The sequence below is a fragment of the Bombina bombina genome, chromosome 1 (genome assembly GCF_027579735.1).
Source record: "Bombina bombina isolate aBomBom1 chromosome 1, aBomBom1.pri, whole genome shotgun sequence".
Lineage (NCBI taxonomy): Eukaryota > Metazoa > Chordata > Amphibia > Anura > Bombinatoridae > Bombina > Bombina bombina.
In genome coordinates, this window is record NC_069499.1 from 823,421,674 (window position 1) to 823,438,128 (window position 16,455).

Consider the following 16,455-nt stretch of genomic DNA (forward strand, 5'->3'; position numbering starts at 1 on the left):
TGTCACGTGAGCGGCTGAAAAAGAAACTGTGCCACAACATAAGTGTCAAAAAGTAATAACGGCCCAAAAAAAAAGGAAAAAATTTAATAGCCATCCTAACTCTCTACAAAGAGAAGTTAGGCAATAAATAAGGGGAAAAGTAAAACCCCTTAAAAAACCTTCCGCAAAGTAATGAGGGAAAAAGAACCCTTAAGTCTCTTCTTACTGTCCTCTCATATATATATATATATATATATATATATATATATATATATATATATATAAGTGCCTGAGGAGCTTTTCCTCCCATTGACCCTTTAGCCAATAAAGCTGCCCATAACGAGTACCCCTAACAAAATCAGGATACTTATGTCCCAAAATAGATCCACTTGACAGTTAACCTCAGAAGTGCTATCCTTCAGTACCTATCGGGCAAAGGCACTTACCTGTGCATCCAGTTGCAGGGCAGATAACAGCTACTTAGGTGTGACCGGTATTCTCCCCAGGGACCTGTAGTAAAAGAAAGAACAGAGTAATCAACCCTGGCTTTCTGCAAAGGGGTAGCAAAAGTGTTAGAACTAAAGCAAAGACCACCTCGCCGCCTTCTAACTGCTAAAAGCCACCACTACTCTTACTAAAGAGATTGAGGTGAACACAGCCATACCCCAAATCCTTGCTTGCAGGGAAAAGTACCCATAAAAAGATTAAATATCTTCAGCCATCATCTTCGCACATCCTCCATTGATAGAGGCAAAGAGAATGACTGGGGATTATGGGTAAGGGAAGTTAAACTTAACAGCTTTGCTGGGGTGCTCTTTGCCTCCTCCTAATATCCCATTAGTAATTGGAATGACGTTGTGGACTCTCCATGCCATAGGAAAGAAAATGTTTTTAAAGAATATATATATATATATATATATATATATATATATATATATATATATATATATACACACACACATATATATATATATATATATATATATATATATATATATATATATATATATATTAGCATGTTTAACTAGTGTCTTTCATCTGCATTATATATATTTTTGTTTAATATCCCTTTAATCTTATGATATAACTTGGTGTACTTTTCTTGACAAATAATGCGTGTGATGCAATATTTAACAATGTTACCTGAGCTATTGTGTGCAGAGATCTCTGTGGTATTCAGTGTTTGTTGCTTCTCCCTTACAATGTCCTTGTAAAATTCCTTCTGCCCTTCTACATAATCCAACTCCTTTATAGAGAAATACACTGCCACATCATCACACTTAAGAGGCACCTGAAACAGACATATCCCCATTTAGTGTTGTCACTCTGTTAATGATAGAGCCAGGAGTCAGGATGTTACTGAGAATTTGCAGAGACACAGACAGGGTTAGAAAACGGGTTAGTTAGTAAAGAAAGTCACTGTTTTTTTGAAGCAATGCTTACCTCTCCAGTCAGCTTATGACAGCAGTTGTGGGGAGAATTCTTCTTTACAATGGTGTATTCCTGTAGAATAAGAGGGGTATGTCAGACTCCATTTCCCTGGACATCACTATTCTATTTTCTACATCAAACTGTTTAACCAAAGTAACATTACCATCCCAAAACAAGTTGGGTTTATTTGAGAGAGTAATAAACGTCTGCACATTTAATAAACGAAAAGGGCTGTGCAGATGCGTGTAGCTTTGCTAAATAACATGACATAATGTGGCATAAGGTGTTTATTTTGTTTCTATAGTAGTCATAAATGAAGTAGCCTTGTGTTATGATACGATTAGCACCCCCTCACATGCACCTCTCACACAGCATGAATTATATCTGAAAGACCAAGCAGCTTAAAGCGCCAGAATAATAGAAAAATTACATTCTCTAATTTATTAGAGCATGTCATTTTAAAGAAACAGTAAAGACCTTGAGATTTGTATATAAAATGTTTAGTTATGCATAATTTAACAACTCTGCAATATGCTTTTATTATTTATGTTGCCCCCTTTTCATATCATTTAACTATAAAATAGAGCAATTTCTAACTCTCAGACCTTGAAATGCAATATGCACCTTGCTGACTTCTCAGGTCTATAACCCTGCTATATATCTGTCCCTAGTTGGCTTTAACTGATAACAACTGCAAAACAATGCACACTATATTACCATTATATCCGGGGCTTGCCTTCTTGTGTGAGGATCAAAGCCCAGATTGGCTCCTCCAAATAAGGCAAATGGTGGGTGGAGTTAGGCTATAAATAAATAATTGCAGTAACAAATATGTTAATTTGTTATAAAACAATAAGACTTGGCTGATAAGTTATTCTATAACAACACAACATAAATGTCTTGTAATTACAAGATGTTTACTGTCCCTTTAAGACTACCCACCCTATACTACTGTGTGTTTAATCCCCACAAACGGGTTGAACACACAGTAGATGTACCGCTTGGGACCTGCAGAGCACCACCGCTGATCCTGTCAGCAGCACTAGTTGCACATCTGAGTTTCCCCAAAGGACATGCAGTACTCTGCGGGTCCCAAGCAGTACTTCTATTGTGGGTTTAACCACTTTACGTCGGGTCAATAGTTTTAAAATGACATGCTTAAATGAATTAGAGCATGTAATTTTTCGATTATTATGGCCCTTTATCAACTCATATAAACATAATATATTTGGCATGCAGCACTCTGATCTATCCATTTTCCTGTAAGAATCTCTAAATCAGGAAAAATTATTTTTGTAGTTAGTATGTAAAGCTAAACCTAATTGCCCATTTTTAGAAGTGAAAGTGGTCCAAGCCAGAACAGGAATTCAGAATTCGCACTGTTGCTTTGATAAAAAAAAAAATGATTGTAAAGAAAATACATTATAGGAATACATGTGCAAAAACAAAGACCCTTCTACTATACATTAATATAACCCATCACAATGACTATTTTTATGTGAAAGTGATAGTAAACTCAAGCATATAACGAACGCTAGGATTTACCATCAGTTAAAATAAACAGTTTCTCTCATAGTTTCGTAAAAAAATAAAATAAAAAAAAAACCATATTAAACTAACCCTATCTGTAAGGAAAGTAGACTGCCAACACAGCGCCTCCGGCTGCTCACAGCACAGCGCTTTCTTCAATGAGGTGACGTTTTCACCTCTAGACCAATAGCTGTGTGTGTCAACTGACATCCTAGCATGGCTATTGGTCTAGAGGTATCACCTCATTGGAGAAAGCAATGTGCTGTGGGCGGCCGGAGCCACTGTGTTAACGATCTACTTTCCTTACAGATAGGGTGAGTTTAACAGAATTTTTTACGAAACTATGAGAGAAACAAATGTTTTAGTGATGGTAAAACCTAGCGTTTGTCTTGGATTTACCATCACTTTAATGCACGTCCGTTCTGACGCATTGTCTCTCGTGGATCAAAACTAATTCTTTTTTTCTTTATCTAGCTGTGATCTCTAGATCTGCCCAAAGTATGCCCTCATATTATTGTGCTTTCTTTACTTTTCACTTTAACACTAACATACAGCAAAAATGATATATGAGCGGAGTCATTCTGACATAACCCAGCAGCTCTCACCTCTCCAGTTAGCAGGTAGATGATCCCTAGGGCGTGACTCAAGAACTGCTCTGCCATCTGCTGCTTGTTTTTGTTCATCTTGCTGGGAGGCAGTTACTTGGTTGGATGCTATAAGTGACTCCTACAATATAAAGGGAGACATGAAATAAGAAAAGTGAAAGAAGATGTTTCTTTTCTACTTATGTTAAGAGACAAACTCATAATTTGAAGCTAGGAGCCAGGATACCAAAGCTCTTAAAATATTAGTCCATGCAAATAATGTTTTGGATTCTATAATATACATTAAAATATATACCCTTATTTTTCTCCAAAAATATGTTTGGTTCCTCCGTATATTCTGGCTGGCTCAGGAGCTTCACATAAATTGTCAACACTTTAACCCCTTGTGCCTTTTTGGCAAAGGTACTACATCACGCAGTACTTTGCCCAGCTTACTGTGTTGATAAATAACCTACGTCCAACATTGTGATGCATGTGTCGGTCCGCTGCTAGTACTGATCATGTTCCCTTACCATATAAAACTAGATCGCCGATTGATACAAACAGTGACACAGAGAGTGCCACTGTATGTATCAATGTTGTGGTGGAACCTTTGGATGGAAGCAGGCAGTGTGCAGTTCATTGTGCAAGGGTGGGTATAGGCAGGTCCCTACCAAGGCAAAACTGAGAAATCAGACCTGTCCTAGAAATGTTTAAATACTGGCCCCACCTCTACCCCCCTAGTCCCGCTTTTACCCCCTCCACACACACATTGCATAGGGCCTTTTTTCAGCCACCACAGGCCCCCACACCCTCATCAAGAGCGGAGCAGCCTTGAAGAAATGCTTTATGCATGCACACAAGACTCCCTGACCAAGGCAATGGCGGCCCACTGGGAAAAGTCCTGGTACCCCTGGCAGGCCAATCCGCAACAGTTTCCTACACTACAGAAACTGTTTAATCTGTTGGAGGACAGAAAAAAAACAGATTATCACTTTGAGGAGGGAGGTGGGGAGGATAAGGGGATATCCTTACACTACAAAAAAATTTTTTTTAAAAAAGGTGCTTTAACTAGTACTATCAGTGGTGACCAGTGGGACGGGGGAGGGAAGAAAGCTGTTTGGGAGGCATCAAAGAGGTGGGAAGGTGAGGAGAGATCCCTACACTATAGAAAATAAAAAAAATATTTAGATGGTGGTGACCAGTAGGAGAGAGCCGTTTGGGAGGGATCAGGGATATGGGAGCTTTTTATGGGGCATATGTATCAAGCTCCGATTGGAGCTTGATGCCCCGTGTTTCTGGCGAGCCTGCAGAGACTGCTGCTCCATAACATGTCCGCCTGCTCTGAGCAGGCGGACAGACATCGCCGGAAATCAACCCGATCGAGTACGATCGGGTTGATTGACACCCCCTGCTGGCGGCCTATTGGCTGCGAGTCTGCACGGGGCGGTGTTGCAACAGCAGCTCTTGTGAGCTGCTGGTGCAATGCTGAATACGGTGAACGTATTGCTCGCCGTATTCAGCGAGGTCTGTCGGACCTGATCCGCACTGTCGGATCAGGTCCGACAGACCTTCATAACTAGAGGCCAATGCCTCTACTATACATAAATAATACCCTTAACAGCTAATTAAATTACTCGCTGCAGGGAATTTCAGAAGTGTGTGGCCTTCTAATTACCAAAAACCAATGGCAAAGCCAAGCATGTCTACAATTTCTGAATAAAAGGTATCCTAGAGAAGCATTTACAAGAATCTGTCTTATGACTGCAGTTGTGTATAAATAATTTCAGTGAGAAACCCACAGTTTGTAAACAAAATTTAAAGGGATACTAGACCCATTTTTTTCTTTCTTTCATGATTCAGATAGGGCATGCAATTTTAAGCAACTTTCTAATTTACTTCTATTATCAATTTTTCTTCGTTCTCTTGCTATCTTTATTTAAAAAGCAGGAATGTAAAGCTTAGGAGCCTGCCCATTTTAGGTTCAGAACCCTGGATAGCATTTGCTTATTGTTGGCTACATTTAACCACCAATAAGCAAGCGTAACCCACGTTCTGAACCAAAAATGGTCTGGCTTCCAAGCTTTATATTCCTGCTTTTTTTTAAATAAAGATAGCAAGAGAACAAAGAAAAATTGATAATAGGAGTAAATTAGAACGTTGCTTAAAATTGCATGTTCTATCTGAATCATGAAAGAAAACATTTGGGTTTAGTATCCCTTTAATGATTTTTTTTTTTATATGATCGCATTTTGCGGCCAAATGGTAGCATGAAATATATCAAAATGGGCATATACTTTGGGGCAGCAACCTTGGCTCTCCAGTTGTTTTAGAACATTTCCCATGATGCTTAGGCAGCTTAAAGACACTTAAGCATCATGGGAAATATAGTTCTAAAACATCTGGAGAGCCAAGGTTGCTGACCCCTGCTTTGGGGTTGTTACGGTTACCCTTAGTCTCGCTGAGAGATGGACCGCTTAGTAGCCTGGATCCCTATTGCTAAAGAGGGGAGAAGCTGCTTTCCATAGTATTCTATATGAGTCTCGCAAATATAGAATAATCTCCCTTAGCTGTAATTCAGCACGAGGGGGTGCACGGTAAACCTCTCTGGGTTCGACCCGTGCTGGAGCTCGGTAGTTCATGGGTTCGTGAAGACGGGAGTCATAATGTTCATCGGCCAATTTGGCTGCTTCTTCTAAGGTAGAAGGCCGCCTGTCTTGCAGCCATTCCTTCCCTTGCTGTTCCATGCCATTATAAAAATGTTCTAAGAGAAACAATTGTAAAATTTCCTCCCCAGTCACCGCTTTACTTCCGCTCAGCCAGTGATTTGCCGCTCTCCGCATTCGGTGCGCCCATTCCATATGGGTATCGTTAGGCTTCTTTTCCGTGCCCCGAAACTGTCGGCGATACGTGTCCGGAGTTACAGCGTACCGTCGCAACAGTGTCTCCTTAACTAGCTCATACTGTGTCACTTCCTTAGCACCCAGAGTACGAAAGGCTTCCAGGGCTCGCCCGGATAGTTTCCCAGACAATATCGTGGGCCACTCTCTGTTGGGAATCTGGTGCAGGGCACATTGCCTTTCGAAGTCCGCCAAATATTCATCAATCCCTGTCTCGCTCTCTAGAAAGGGTCGAAATGCCGTATAGGGTATCTTGGGCCTCCCAGCATTTTCGACAGGGATGATTACCTGCGGGGCTACAGCATTGCGGTGTGCGTTCGCTAGGTTGAGTTTGTGGGCTCGAGTCTCTCGTATATCCTCGTCCGCCTCCGCCATCAACTGCTGTACCAATTCCATTGAGGGGTTCGGCCCGTATAATGAGAGCCTTTCCCGAACAATCCTGGTTTTTTCGTCACTAATCGTGGTCGGTGTTTCCGCCATTGTGAAGCTCTGATCCAGTTCGTTCAATTCTGCGATCAGCTCTCTCCTCGGCCGGTTGCTGGCGTACCCCCCTCTGCTTTCAAGTAAATCCTTTAGGGTTGTACGCTTCAATTTTTCGTAAGCGCTCTCCATCCGTTCTGTACCTCTCCTAGGAAATCCAGGAAAATCCCGCCGCTGCCGCCAAATGTTACGGTTACCCTTAGTCTCGCTGAGAGATGGACCGCTTAGTAGCCTGGATCCCTATTGCTAAAGAGGGGAGAAGCTGCTTTCCATAGTATTCTATATGAGTCTCGCAAATATAGAATAATCTCCCTTAGCTGTAGTACAGCTAGGATACCCTTCTGCCCACAAAAACGAGTCAACGCTGCGATTGAGGGTCAAACAAGAACTCAGCACTGGGATGCCCAGCCTGCTTTTTATTAAGGTTACATGCACACAGGGCACTCCCAGGGGGAGAGGGGGGGGAAGCACAAAATCCCCCATCACACATTTAGATAGAGAGCACTGTCCTTTGACAGGCCACAATAGGATTACAGTACTTAAGATAACAAGTTTACAAGTTCATCTTATCAATTAGCAGTCTGGCTCCAGAGGTGATTAGACAATGGGATTGGTTATCCCTAAACTTAGAGCTGAGGCCAGCAAAAATGTGTATTTAGGCAATAGTTTCTAAAAGCTGAAAAAAAAGAGTTAACTCTTTATGAAATGATACTTGTTACGGTTTTCTTGGAGCCCTTCTTAGGCGCTGGCTTGCTGGTTCAGGCATTGCTGCTGGGAAATAAGCTCTTCACAACAAAATAACTAATGCTTCTGTAACAGGGGTATCTACTTGAAAAACATAAAATAAATATATAAACTATGGGACATTATAGAACACTGGACTGCTGGTGATAGTTATCATTATTATATTCACATTAGGCCTGGACTGTTTGTAGACCCGAACAGGGACACTAAAATGAAAAATAATCTTTCATGATTCAGAGCATGTCATTTTAAGAGACTTTCCATTATCAAACTACCAACAGTTTTTTTATATGCACATTTTATAAGGAACCAGCTTCTACTGAGCATGTGTTTACAGTGTATACATACAGTATATACAACCCCAGTGTGCTTAGAGGAATATGGCTGAACCTCACTGACAAAGCCCACAGAAGGCTGAAACGATTGTCTGAGTTTGTGGGATTCCTTGTTCAGAGGGAGCTCTTGAAGCTTTCAAAACTAGGGGAGAGTCTTGTGGAGCGAGGCAGAGAGTTCCATAAAATTGGAGCCAGACTGGAGAAGTCTTGTAAACGGGAATGTGAGGAGGTAACAAGAGAGGAGAGTAGGAGATCTTGAGCAGAGCGAAGGGGACAGGAGGGAGAGTATCTAGAGACAAGGTCTGAGATGTAGGGGGGGAGCAGAGCAGTTGAGGGCTTTGTATGTCAGAGTGATAATTTTGTTTTTAATCCTGGAGGCAAGAGAAAAACAGTGAAGGGAATGACAGAGAGGTGCAGCAGATGAAGAGTGATGTGCAAGGAAGATGGGCCTGGCAGGGGCATTCATTATGGATTGTAAAGGAGCTAAGCGGCAGCTAGAAGACCAGAGAGGATGGAATTGCAGTAGTCGAAGCGGGAAAAGATGAGAGAGTGGATTAAAATCTTAGTTGTGTCTTGTGTAAGGAAATGCCTAATTTTAGAGATGTTTTTAAGGTGGAAGTGGCAGGCTTTAGCCAAGGACTGAATGTGAGGAGTGAAAGATCTGAGTCAATTGTGACCCCAAGACACCGTGCATGTGGGGTAGGTGTAGTGATGGAGTTATCGACAGTTATAGAGAAATGGGGGATGGAAATTTTGGAAGGGGGGGAAATAAGGAGCTCAGTTTTGGAGAGATTTAGCTTAAGGTAGTGAGAGGACATCCAAGATGAAGCAAGGAAGGAGATAGGTCTGGTGCAGAGAGGTAGATATTGAAACCAATGGGACTTTATTAAGGAACCTAATGATGACGTGTAGGTTGAGAAGAGAAGGGGACCAAGGACAGAGCCTTGCGGTACCCCAACAGAAAGTGGTAACAGGGCAGAGGGTGCCCCAGAGAAGGCTACACTACGGTTAGACAGATAGGAAGAGAACCACAAGAGTGCTGTGTAGCAAATGCCAAAGAATTGGTTTGCAGCAAAAGAGGGTGGTCGACAGTATCAAAGGCTGCAGACAGATTAAGGAGGATAAGCAGAGAGTAGTGGGCCTTTGGATTTTGCTGTAAATAAGTCGTTGGTAACCTTAACAATTGCTGTCTCTGTGGAGTGATGGGGGCGAAATCCAGATTGCTGTGGGTCAAGGAGGGAGTTTAATGTAAGGAAACGGGATAGACATGCATATACTAGCTTTGCAAGAAGCTTTGAGGCAAGAGGGAGTAGAGAAATAGGGCGGTAGTTGGATGGGGAGGTTGGATCGAGAGAAGGTTTTTTGAGGATAGGTGAGACCAGTGCATGTTTTAGAGATGAGGGAAAAATACAAGTTCTGAGAGAAAGGTTGAAGATGTGTGTAAGTATAGGAGTAAGGGTAGAAGAGAGGAAGGGGAGAAGCTTTGAGGGGAAAGGTAGTGAGGTGAGAGGACAGTATAAGGGCATAAACGTCTTCCTCTGTAACAGGCGCAAAAGAGCTAAATTTATGGCTATGTGGCATTTTTATACTGTTAAATTTACCATCTATTATTGTATATAGTAACGGTTCAGGGTTTTACCCCCATTTTCAGACTAAACAATAATCAGGTGTGGAGATTGTATACGTGTATGTGTCTATATATATATATATATATATATATATGTATGTGTTACAATACCTGCTGCTTGTTTAACAGATTTCATAAATTAATTATAAATTCCATATATTAACAACTGAAATGTTTTACTTCTGTAGACATGGTAGCTACTTGATCTATGGATTTTGCATGCTTACCTACACCATTTAGATACATCTAGATTGTAAATTCCCACGGGACTAGGGCCCTCAATTCCCCCCTGTATTTGTCTGTAAAATTTTGACTTTTATTGTATTGTTTCTCCGTTGTACTTTTATCCTTGTACCCATGGGCAGCGCTGAGGAATCTGTTGGCGCTTTATAAACAATGAATAATAATAATACATACATGTTACATGTATTGCTCAGAATAATCATGCGTTATTTTTCTTTTTTTTCTCAGATATCCTTTGTAATTATCTTATTCCACGTTTGTTTCCTTATGATCCACACAGGTATCTGCTTATGTGGCAGAGATAATGTATAAAAGTTGCAAAGATTAATATACAGTGGGACTTAAAGTGATGGTAAACTTTTCGTAATAGCAAATATGCATCTAATCAATCTCTCTTTCTAAATATCAGTTTTTCTTGTTTTGCCTGTAAGTAACAATAAAATTATCCCTACTCCATCTTTTTTTCCCCTCCCACTGCCCTTTGCTAATGTGGCTTTTTTATTTTTATGATGTTTCCATTCTGTAGCCAATAAAAACTCTTGCCAATTGGGAGAGGGAGGCTAGTTGCAGGGCTGCTCATGCTCGTTGCTTACTGTAAGACTCACTGCCTCCTTGTGAGGGTGGGAACTCTCTCTACATCACTGAATACCAGCAACAGGAAGTGTATGGGGGGAGAGAAATCTGCCAAAAGCAGTAGGATTAAAATATACACAGACATCCCAACCTGCAAAAACTCATTTCAGGGAGGTGGCTTCACCCGCTACTGCGCCGCCACCCGCCCCCCAGTTATATATCGGACACCTTGAAACCCTAAATAAGATAGAGACTTATCATTAAAGTAGCTTCCCACTAAAGTCACATTAAAAAAAAGTAGCTTTTTGCACAACCACATACAACAAACCTATTTTCCAGTGATCGTACGCTTGTTGAATGCTTAAATATTTTAGAATATGAAGTTTAATTACGTGCAGTAAGTAAGGTAGTATTTGTGTTTTATTTTATTAAAATCAGTGAGGGCTTTTTGGTTACTGATGCTTTGAGGGTTCTAAAACGTCCCAGCAACTAAACGCATTGCTTAAAGAAACACTTTTGGGATTTGGGCCACATTGGATCATGGTACTTGGAGTTTCAGGGAGGTTGCACTCCATTTTCTGGCATCAGGGAGTCGCTATTACAATCAGGGAGAGTCCCTGAACTTCAGGGAGAGTTGGGATGTCTGTATACATTTATTTAATATATTATATAGGTTGTGTAGATTTCTTATATGTTAAAAACAAGTTAAATTTACCATCACTTTAACCCCTTAACGACAGCAACGTACCATGTACGTCGCTGGTTGTTAAGGGTTTCCTTGCTAACAATAGCGTGGGTCACACCGCAAGCAGCAGGGCCGTAACAATTGTACACTCCGTCCAGCCTTCTGGTTACTGGAAATAGCGATTTGTAATGCAATCCCCATTAAAAATGTAAAAACTGCATGACACAGACTACCAATAAAATATAAAGTAGATCATTGGGCAATATTTATCAATTTGCGGGCAGACAGCATTAACATGTAGTGAACCTGTCCACATCTTATCACAAATAGTGAGGCGAATGTGTTCCCCATATTTACCATTGCACAAGGTAACACTCGTGCAATACCGACCCCTGCCCTCAAGCAACCAACTGGGTGAGAGCAGGGCTTGTCAATCACCCTGGTCAAATTAATCTGGGGTGATTTTAATCCGCAAACAGTTTGGCGGAGAGGGTAAAGCAGCGGTTTAAACCGCTTCCTCATAAATATCAGTTGCAAGCGCAAATGAGCGAGCCTACAACCAATCAGGGCATTCCCTTTGTAATACATTTTGCCCATTGTTTACCTTTTAGTGACATTTACAAAATGTGTAGACTGTACATGCAAAGATTTAGGTAAAACCTGAACCCAAGCTTTACCTTAAATATAAGCACTCTTCTTCCCCTCTCAGCCTTCTTATTCTAACAAAGGCCACTACTCTCCCTCTGAGCCCCTCAAGCTCACTGTCCTCACAGCTGTCCCTGCTCGTCCTTAGACCATACCCTGCTGCTCAACCTATTTCCTTCACATTCAACCCACAGACTCTCTCCTCACAACCAGTCCCTGTTACACCTTTCAGTCCCTTTATTTCATTGTAGGAGGCAGTTACGACTCCCCTCTTCAAGTTCTTCCTCTATCACAGCACTTACCGTTTTTATCTCGGTAAGTATAATGGTGACCACGCCCCTTGTATGCTGATTGGCTGTAGGAAATCACATGTGGTTTACCTTTCTATTCCACGCCCTGATTCTTTTTCCATTTGCAACTAGTCAGCAGTAAGTGTGAACATTTATATATGCGATATAAGTATAGAGAGAGACCGCATCTAGTTTACATAGAAGCACAACACCCCTTGTACGGTATGACGGAGTGTATTTCGCGACGCCACGGCAAAAACTTAAACGAACCAGGAAGGACAGAGTTATTCTGATTGGCCACAATTCCAATGTCCCGCATAAGATTGTGGGAGTTGTAGTCCTTCCTTACTAATTGTGCATTTCTTCTGTAGTGACTTTAGTGTTAGTGAATTATAGCGGCTATATTCCATCCTTGCAAAGAACCTGAATGGCTTTAGAAAATAAGGGATTAGTGACATGGGGGTTTAGTATCTGTATGTCTATCTGCCTCTAAAACTGCCTATCCCTCCCCATTTCACTATCTCCATTTGTCGATATTGTCTGTCTCTCCATCAGTGTATGTCTTTTTATCTCTATCCATCTCACTATCTCTGTATAACTATCTATATGTATGTATCGTTCTGTTAAACCCCAGTCTTTCACATGTATCTGTATACCTACAGAGCTTCACGGATCATTTAACCCCTTAATGACCACAGCACTTTTCCATTTTCTGTCCGTTTGGGACCAAGGCTATTTTTACATTTTTGAGGTGCTTGTGTTTAGCTGTATTTTTCCTCTTACTCATTTACTGTACCCACACATATTATATACCGTTTTTCTTTCCATTAAATGGACTTTCTAAAGATACCATTATTTTCATCATATCTTATAATTTACTATACATTTTTTTATAAAATATGAGGAAAAAATGGAAAAAAACACACTTTTTCTAAATTTGACCCCCCAAATCTGTTACACATCTACAACCACCAAAAAACACCCATGCTAAATAGTTTCTAAATTTTGTCCTGATTTTAGAAATACCCAATGTTTACATGTTCTTTGCTTTTTTTGTAAGTTATAGGGCCATAAATACAAGTAGCACTTTGCTATTTCCAAACCATTTCTTTTCAAAATTAGCGACAGTTACATTAGAACACTGATATCTTTCAGGAATCTCTGAATATCCATTGACATGTATATATTTTTTTTTAGTAGACAACCCAAAGTATTGATCTAGGCCCATTTTGGTATATTTCATGCCACCATTTCACCGCCAAATGCAATCAAATACAAAAAATCGTTCACTTTTCACAAATTTTTTCACAAACTTTTGGTTTCTAACTTAAATTATTTACAAACAGCTTGTGCAATTATGGCATAAATGGTTGTAAATTCTTCTCTGGGATCCCCTTTGTTCAGAAATAGCAGACATATATGACTTTGGCGTTGCTTTTTGGTAATTAGAAGGCTGCTAAATGCCACTGCGCACCACACGTGTATTATGCCCAGCAGTGAAGGGGTTAATTAGGGAGCATGTAGGGAGCTTTTTGGGGTAGTTTTAGCTTTAGTGTAGTGTAGTAGACAACCCCAAGTATTGATCTAGGCCAATTTTGGTATATTTCATGCCACCATTTCACCGCCAAATGCGATCAAATTAAAAAAAACGTTAAATTTTTCTCAATTTTAAGTTTCTCACTGAAATTATTTACAAACAGCTTGTGCAATTATGGCACAAATGGTTGTAAATGCTTCTCTGGGATCCCCTTTGGTCAGAAATAGCAGACATATATTGCTTTGGCATTGCTTTTTGGTAATTAGAAGGCCTCTAAATGCCGATGCGCATCACACGTGTATTATGGCTAGCAGTGAAGGGGTTAATTATGTATCTTGTAGGGAGCTTGCAGGGTTAATTTTATCTTTAGTGTAGAGCTCAGCCTCCCACCTGAAACATCAGACCCCCTGATCCCTCCCAAACAGCTCTCTTCCCTCCCCCACCCCACAATTGTCCCCGCCATCTTAAGTACTGGCAGAAACTCTGCCAGTACTAAAATAAAAGGTATTTGGCCCTTTAAAAAAAAAAAAAAGAAAAAGCATATTTACATATGCTGATGTGTAGGATCCCCCCTTAGGCCCCAACCTCACTGATCCCCCACCAAACAGCACCTAAGTTCCTTAATATACATAGATTGTCTTCACTAATATAGTCAATACATACGAGACACCAATAATATTAGGAACACAGCACCAGTAGTGCCGTCGTCTTTTCTTTTTTCAGTTAAATACAGCTCTCTAACCCCCTCTGCCTTAATGGGCGCCATCTTGGGTACTGGCAGCTGTCTGCCAGTACCCAGTTTTGTAAAAAATGTGCCTTTTTTTTTAAAAAAATGCCCTTTTCTGTAGTGTAGCTTTCCCCCCCCCCCCACCAAGACCAACCCCCAACCCCTTTCAGATCCCTTAGATTACATTTTTAATACTTAAACTTTATTAGTTTTTTTTACTTTTAACTTTATTTTTTTCTGTAGTGTAGCGGTTCCCACCCGCTCCCGCCCCGTGCACGCGCCCGCCCACCACCTCCCGTGCGCGCCCCCATAGGTCCCGCCCCCGATCCCGCCCCCCTCCACTCCACACAGAGCATCGATGGCCGCCCACCCGCCTCCCACGTAAGCTCCCACCCACCAACGATACCGGCCATCGATGTCCGGTGCAGAGAGGGCCACAGAGTGGCTCTCTCTGCATCGGATGGCCAAGGGGGGTTATTGCAGGATGCCTCCATATCGAGGCATCACTGCAATAACCGAAAAGCAGCTGGAAGCGAGCAGGATCGCTTCCAGCTGCTTTCCAGACCAAGGACGTACGCCACACATCCTCGGTCATTAACTGTATTTTTTTTTAGGACGTGTGGCGTACGTCCTTGGTCGTTAAGGGGTTAAAGGGACAGTCTACTCAAAATTAAACTTTCATGATTCAGATAGGGCATATAATTTTAAACAACTTTTCAGTTTACTTTTATCATTACATTTGCTTTATTCTTTTGGTATTCTTTTTTGAAAGCTAAACCTAGGTAGGCTCAAACTGATTTCTAAATCGTTGAAAACCGCCTCTTATCTCAGTGTATTTTAACATTTTTTCACAGGGCGTGTTAGTTCATGTGTGTCATATAGATAACACTGTGCTCACTGTGTGAGCACTTAAAAGATAAAATGCATGTCTGTCAAAAGCACTGAGAAAAGGGGGCAGTTTGCAGAGGCTTATATACAAGGTAATCACAGAGGAAAAAAGTGTATTAATATCACAGTTGGTTATGCAAAACTGGATAATGGGTAATAAAGGGATTAGCTATCTTTTTAAACAACAAAAAATTTCGAATAGACTCTTTTGAATCTACATATTGTCGACTCAAAATTGTAAGGCAGTGCAGGACCTAACGACCTATGTACTATATGAGACTGGTTGCTTGGGGATTTATATATAGATAGATGATAATACTTAAGGCTTTGCTGCAAATGGCACTACTTGTGATGTCACAGCTGCATAATTATGCTAATTAATGTGGCCAGTATTTTTTTTTTCTAAGAAAGGTGGCAACTGTAGTCGCAGCCCTATAAGGTAGGCATATCTAGTTTGATATCATAAATCTTCTAGAGACACATGAAAGTCAGTTTTGCCTATGATCACTAGAGACCGAATGCAACTTAAAGTTAAAGTCAAAATGGGGAGAGAGTAAGCGCTAAAAATCTTAAAAGGCTAGTAAAAGGTACATTTTAATACATATAAAAATTTACAGATGGCAATCAGACGCATGGATCCATGTCTGACTTAACAAAAAAATATATATATAATAAACAAATCTAAAAATATCCAATGGAGTAAAGCATGTGACGCTGACTTAGTGAGCCAGTGATGAGGAGTTAGAAGGACATGTACATTCAATAATATAAACAACCTAAGTGAGTGATTGAGTGCACACAATAGCTTTCAACAAAGAAAAATAGCATTCACAAAAAAGAAAAATAGCATTCACAAAAACTAGTGTTCACAAAAATTGGCGTACATAAAAAATGTTCAAATGTTCAACCGGTTATATGTAAGTGAATCCAGTAGTGTTTCCTCCAAAGTGACGTGTAGAAATATAACGTGAAGTCAATAATAGTAGAATGTAAACGTTGAGTGGGTCAAATTATTGTGGTTCAGCTGCTAAATTAAAAAATTGTAAATCCGTGAGGTGTATAAAAATAAAAATAACTTGTGAAAAAATCCACGTGGAAAACTTGAATTCAAATGATAAACAAAGGTCAAACATCAAAAGACAAAAATAAAAAGACAAAAATATCGAAAGACAAAAATAGAAAATCAGTGATAATATTAAAAAGCACTAAAGATCTAGTGAAAACAAATCCTTAATTCAGATGTTAAAAATCCTTGGT

General features: G+C 40.4%; 1 protein-coding gene across 2 annotated transcripts in view; it reads right to left on the reverse strand.

Annotated features, from left to right (window-relative positions):
• LOC128646015 (zinc finger protein 432) overlaps positions 1-12,278 on the reverse strand; it is an 80,283-nt gene extending 68,005 nt beyond the window's left edge. Inside the window, exons 1-4 of one of the 2 annotated variants that reach the window (XM_053699405.1) lie at positions 12,059-12,278; positions 3,546-3,666; positions 1,423-1,482; positions 1,123-1,270 (exon numbers count right to left, since the gene is read on the reverse strand). In XM_053699405.1, the coding sequence (XP_053555380.1) occupies positions 1,123-1,270; positions 1,423-1,482; positions 3,546-3,623 (286 nt within the window). In that variant the 5' untranslated portion in view covers positions 3,624-3,666; positions 12,059-12,278. Of the gene's footprint in view, positions 1-1,122; positions 1,271-1,422; positions 1,483-2,127; positions 2,214-3,545; positions 3,667-12,058 lie in introns of those variants that run through there. The other variant, XM_053699406.1, reaches the window with a different exon arrangement.
• Positions 12,279-16,455: the final 4,177 nt, after the last annotated feature.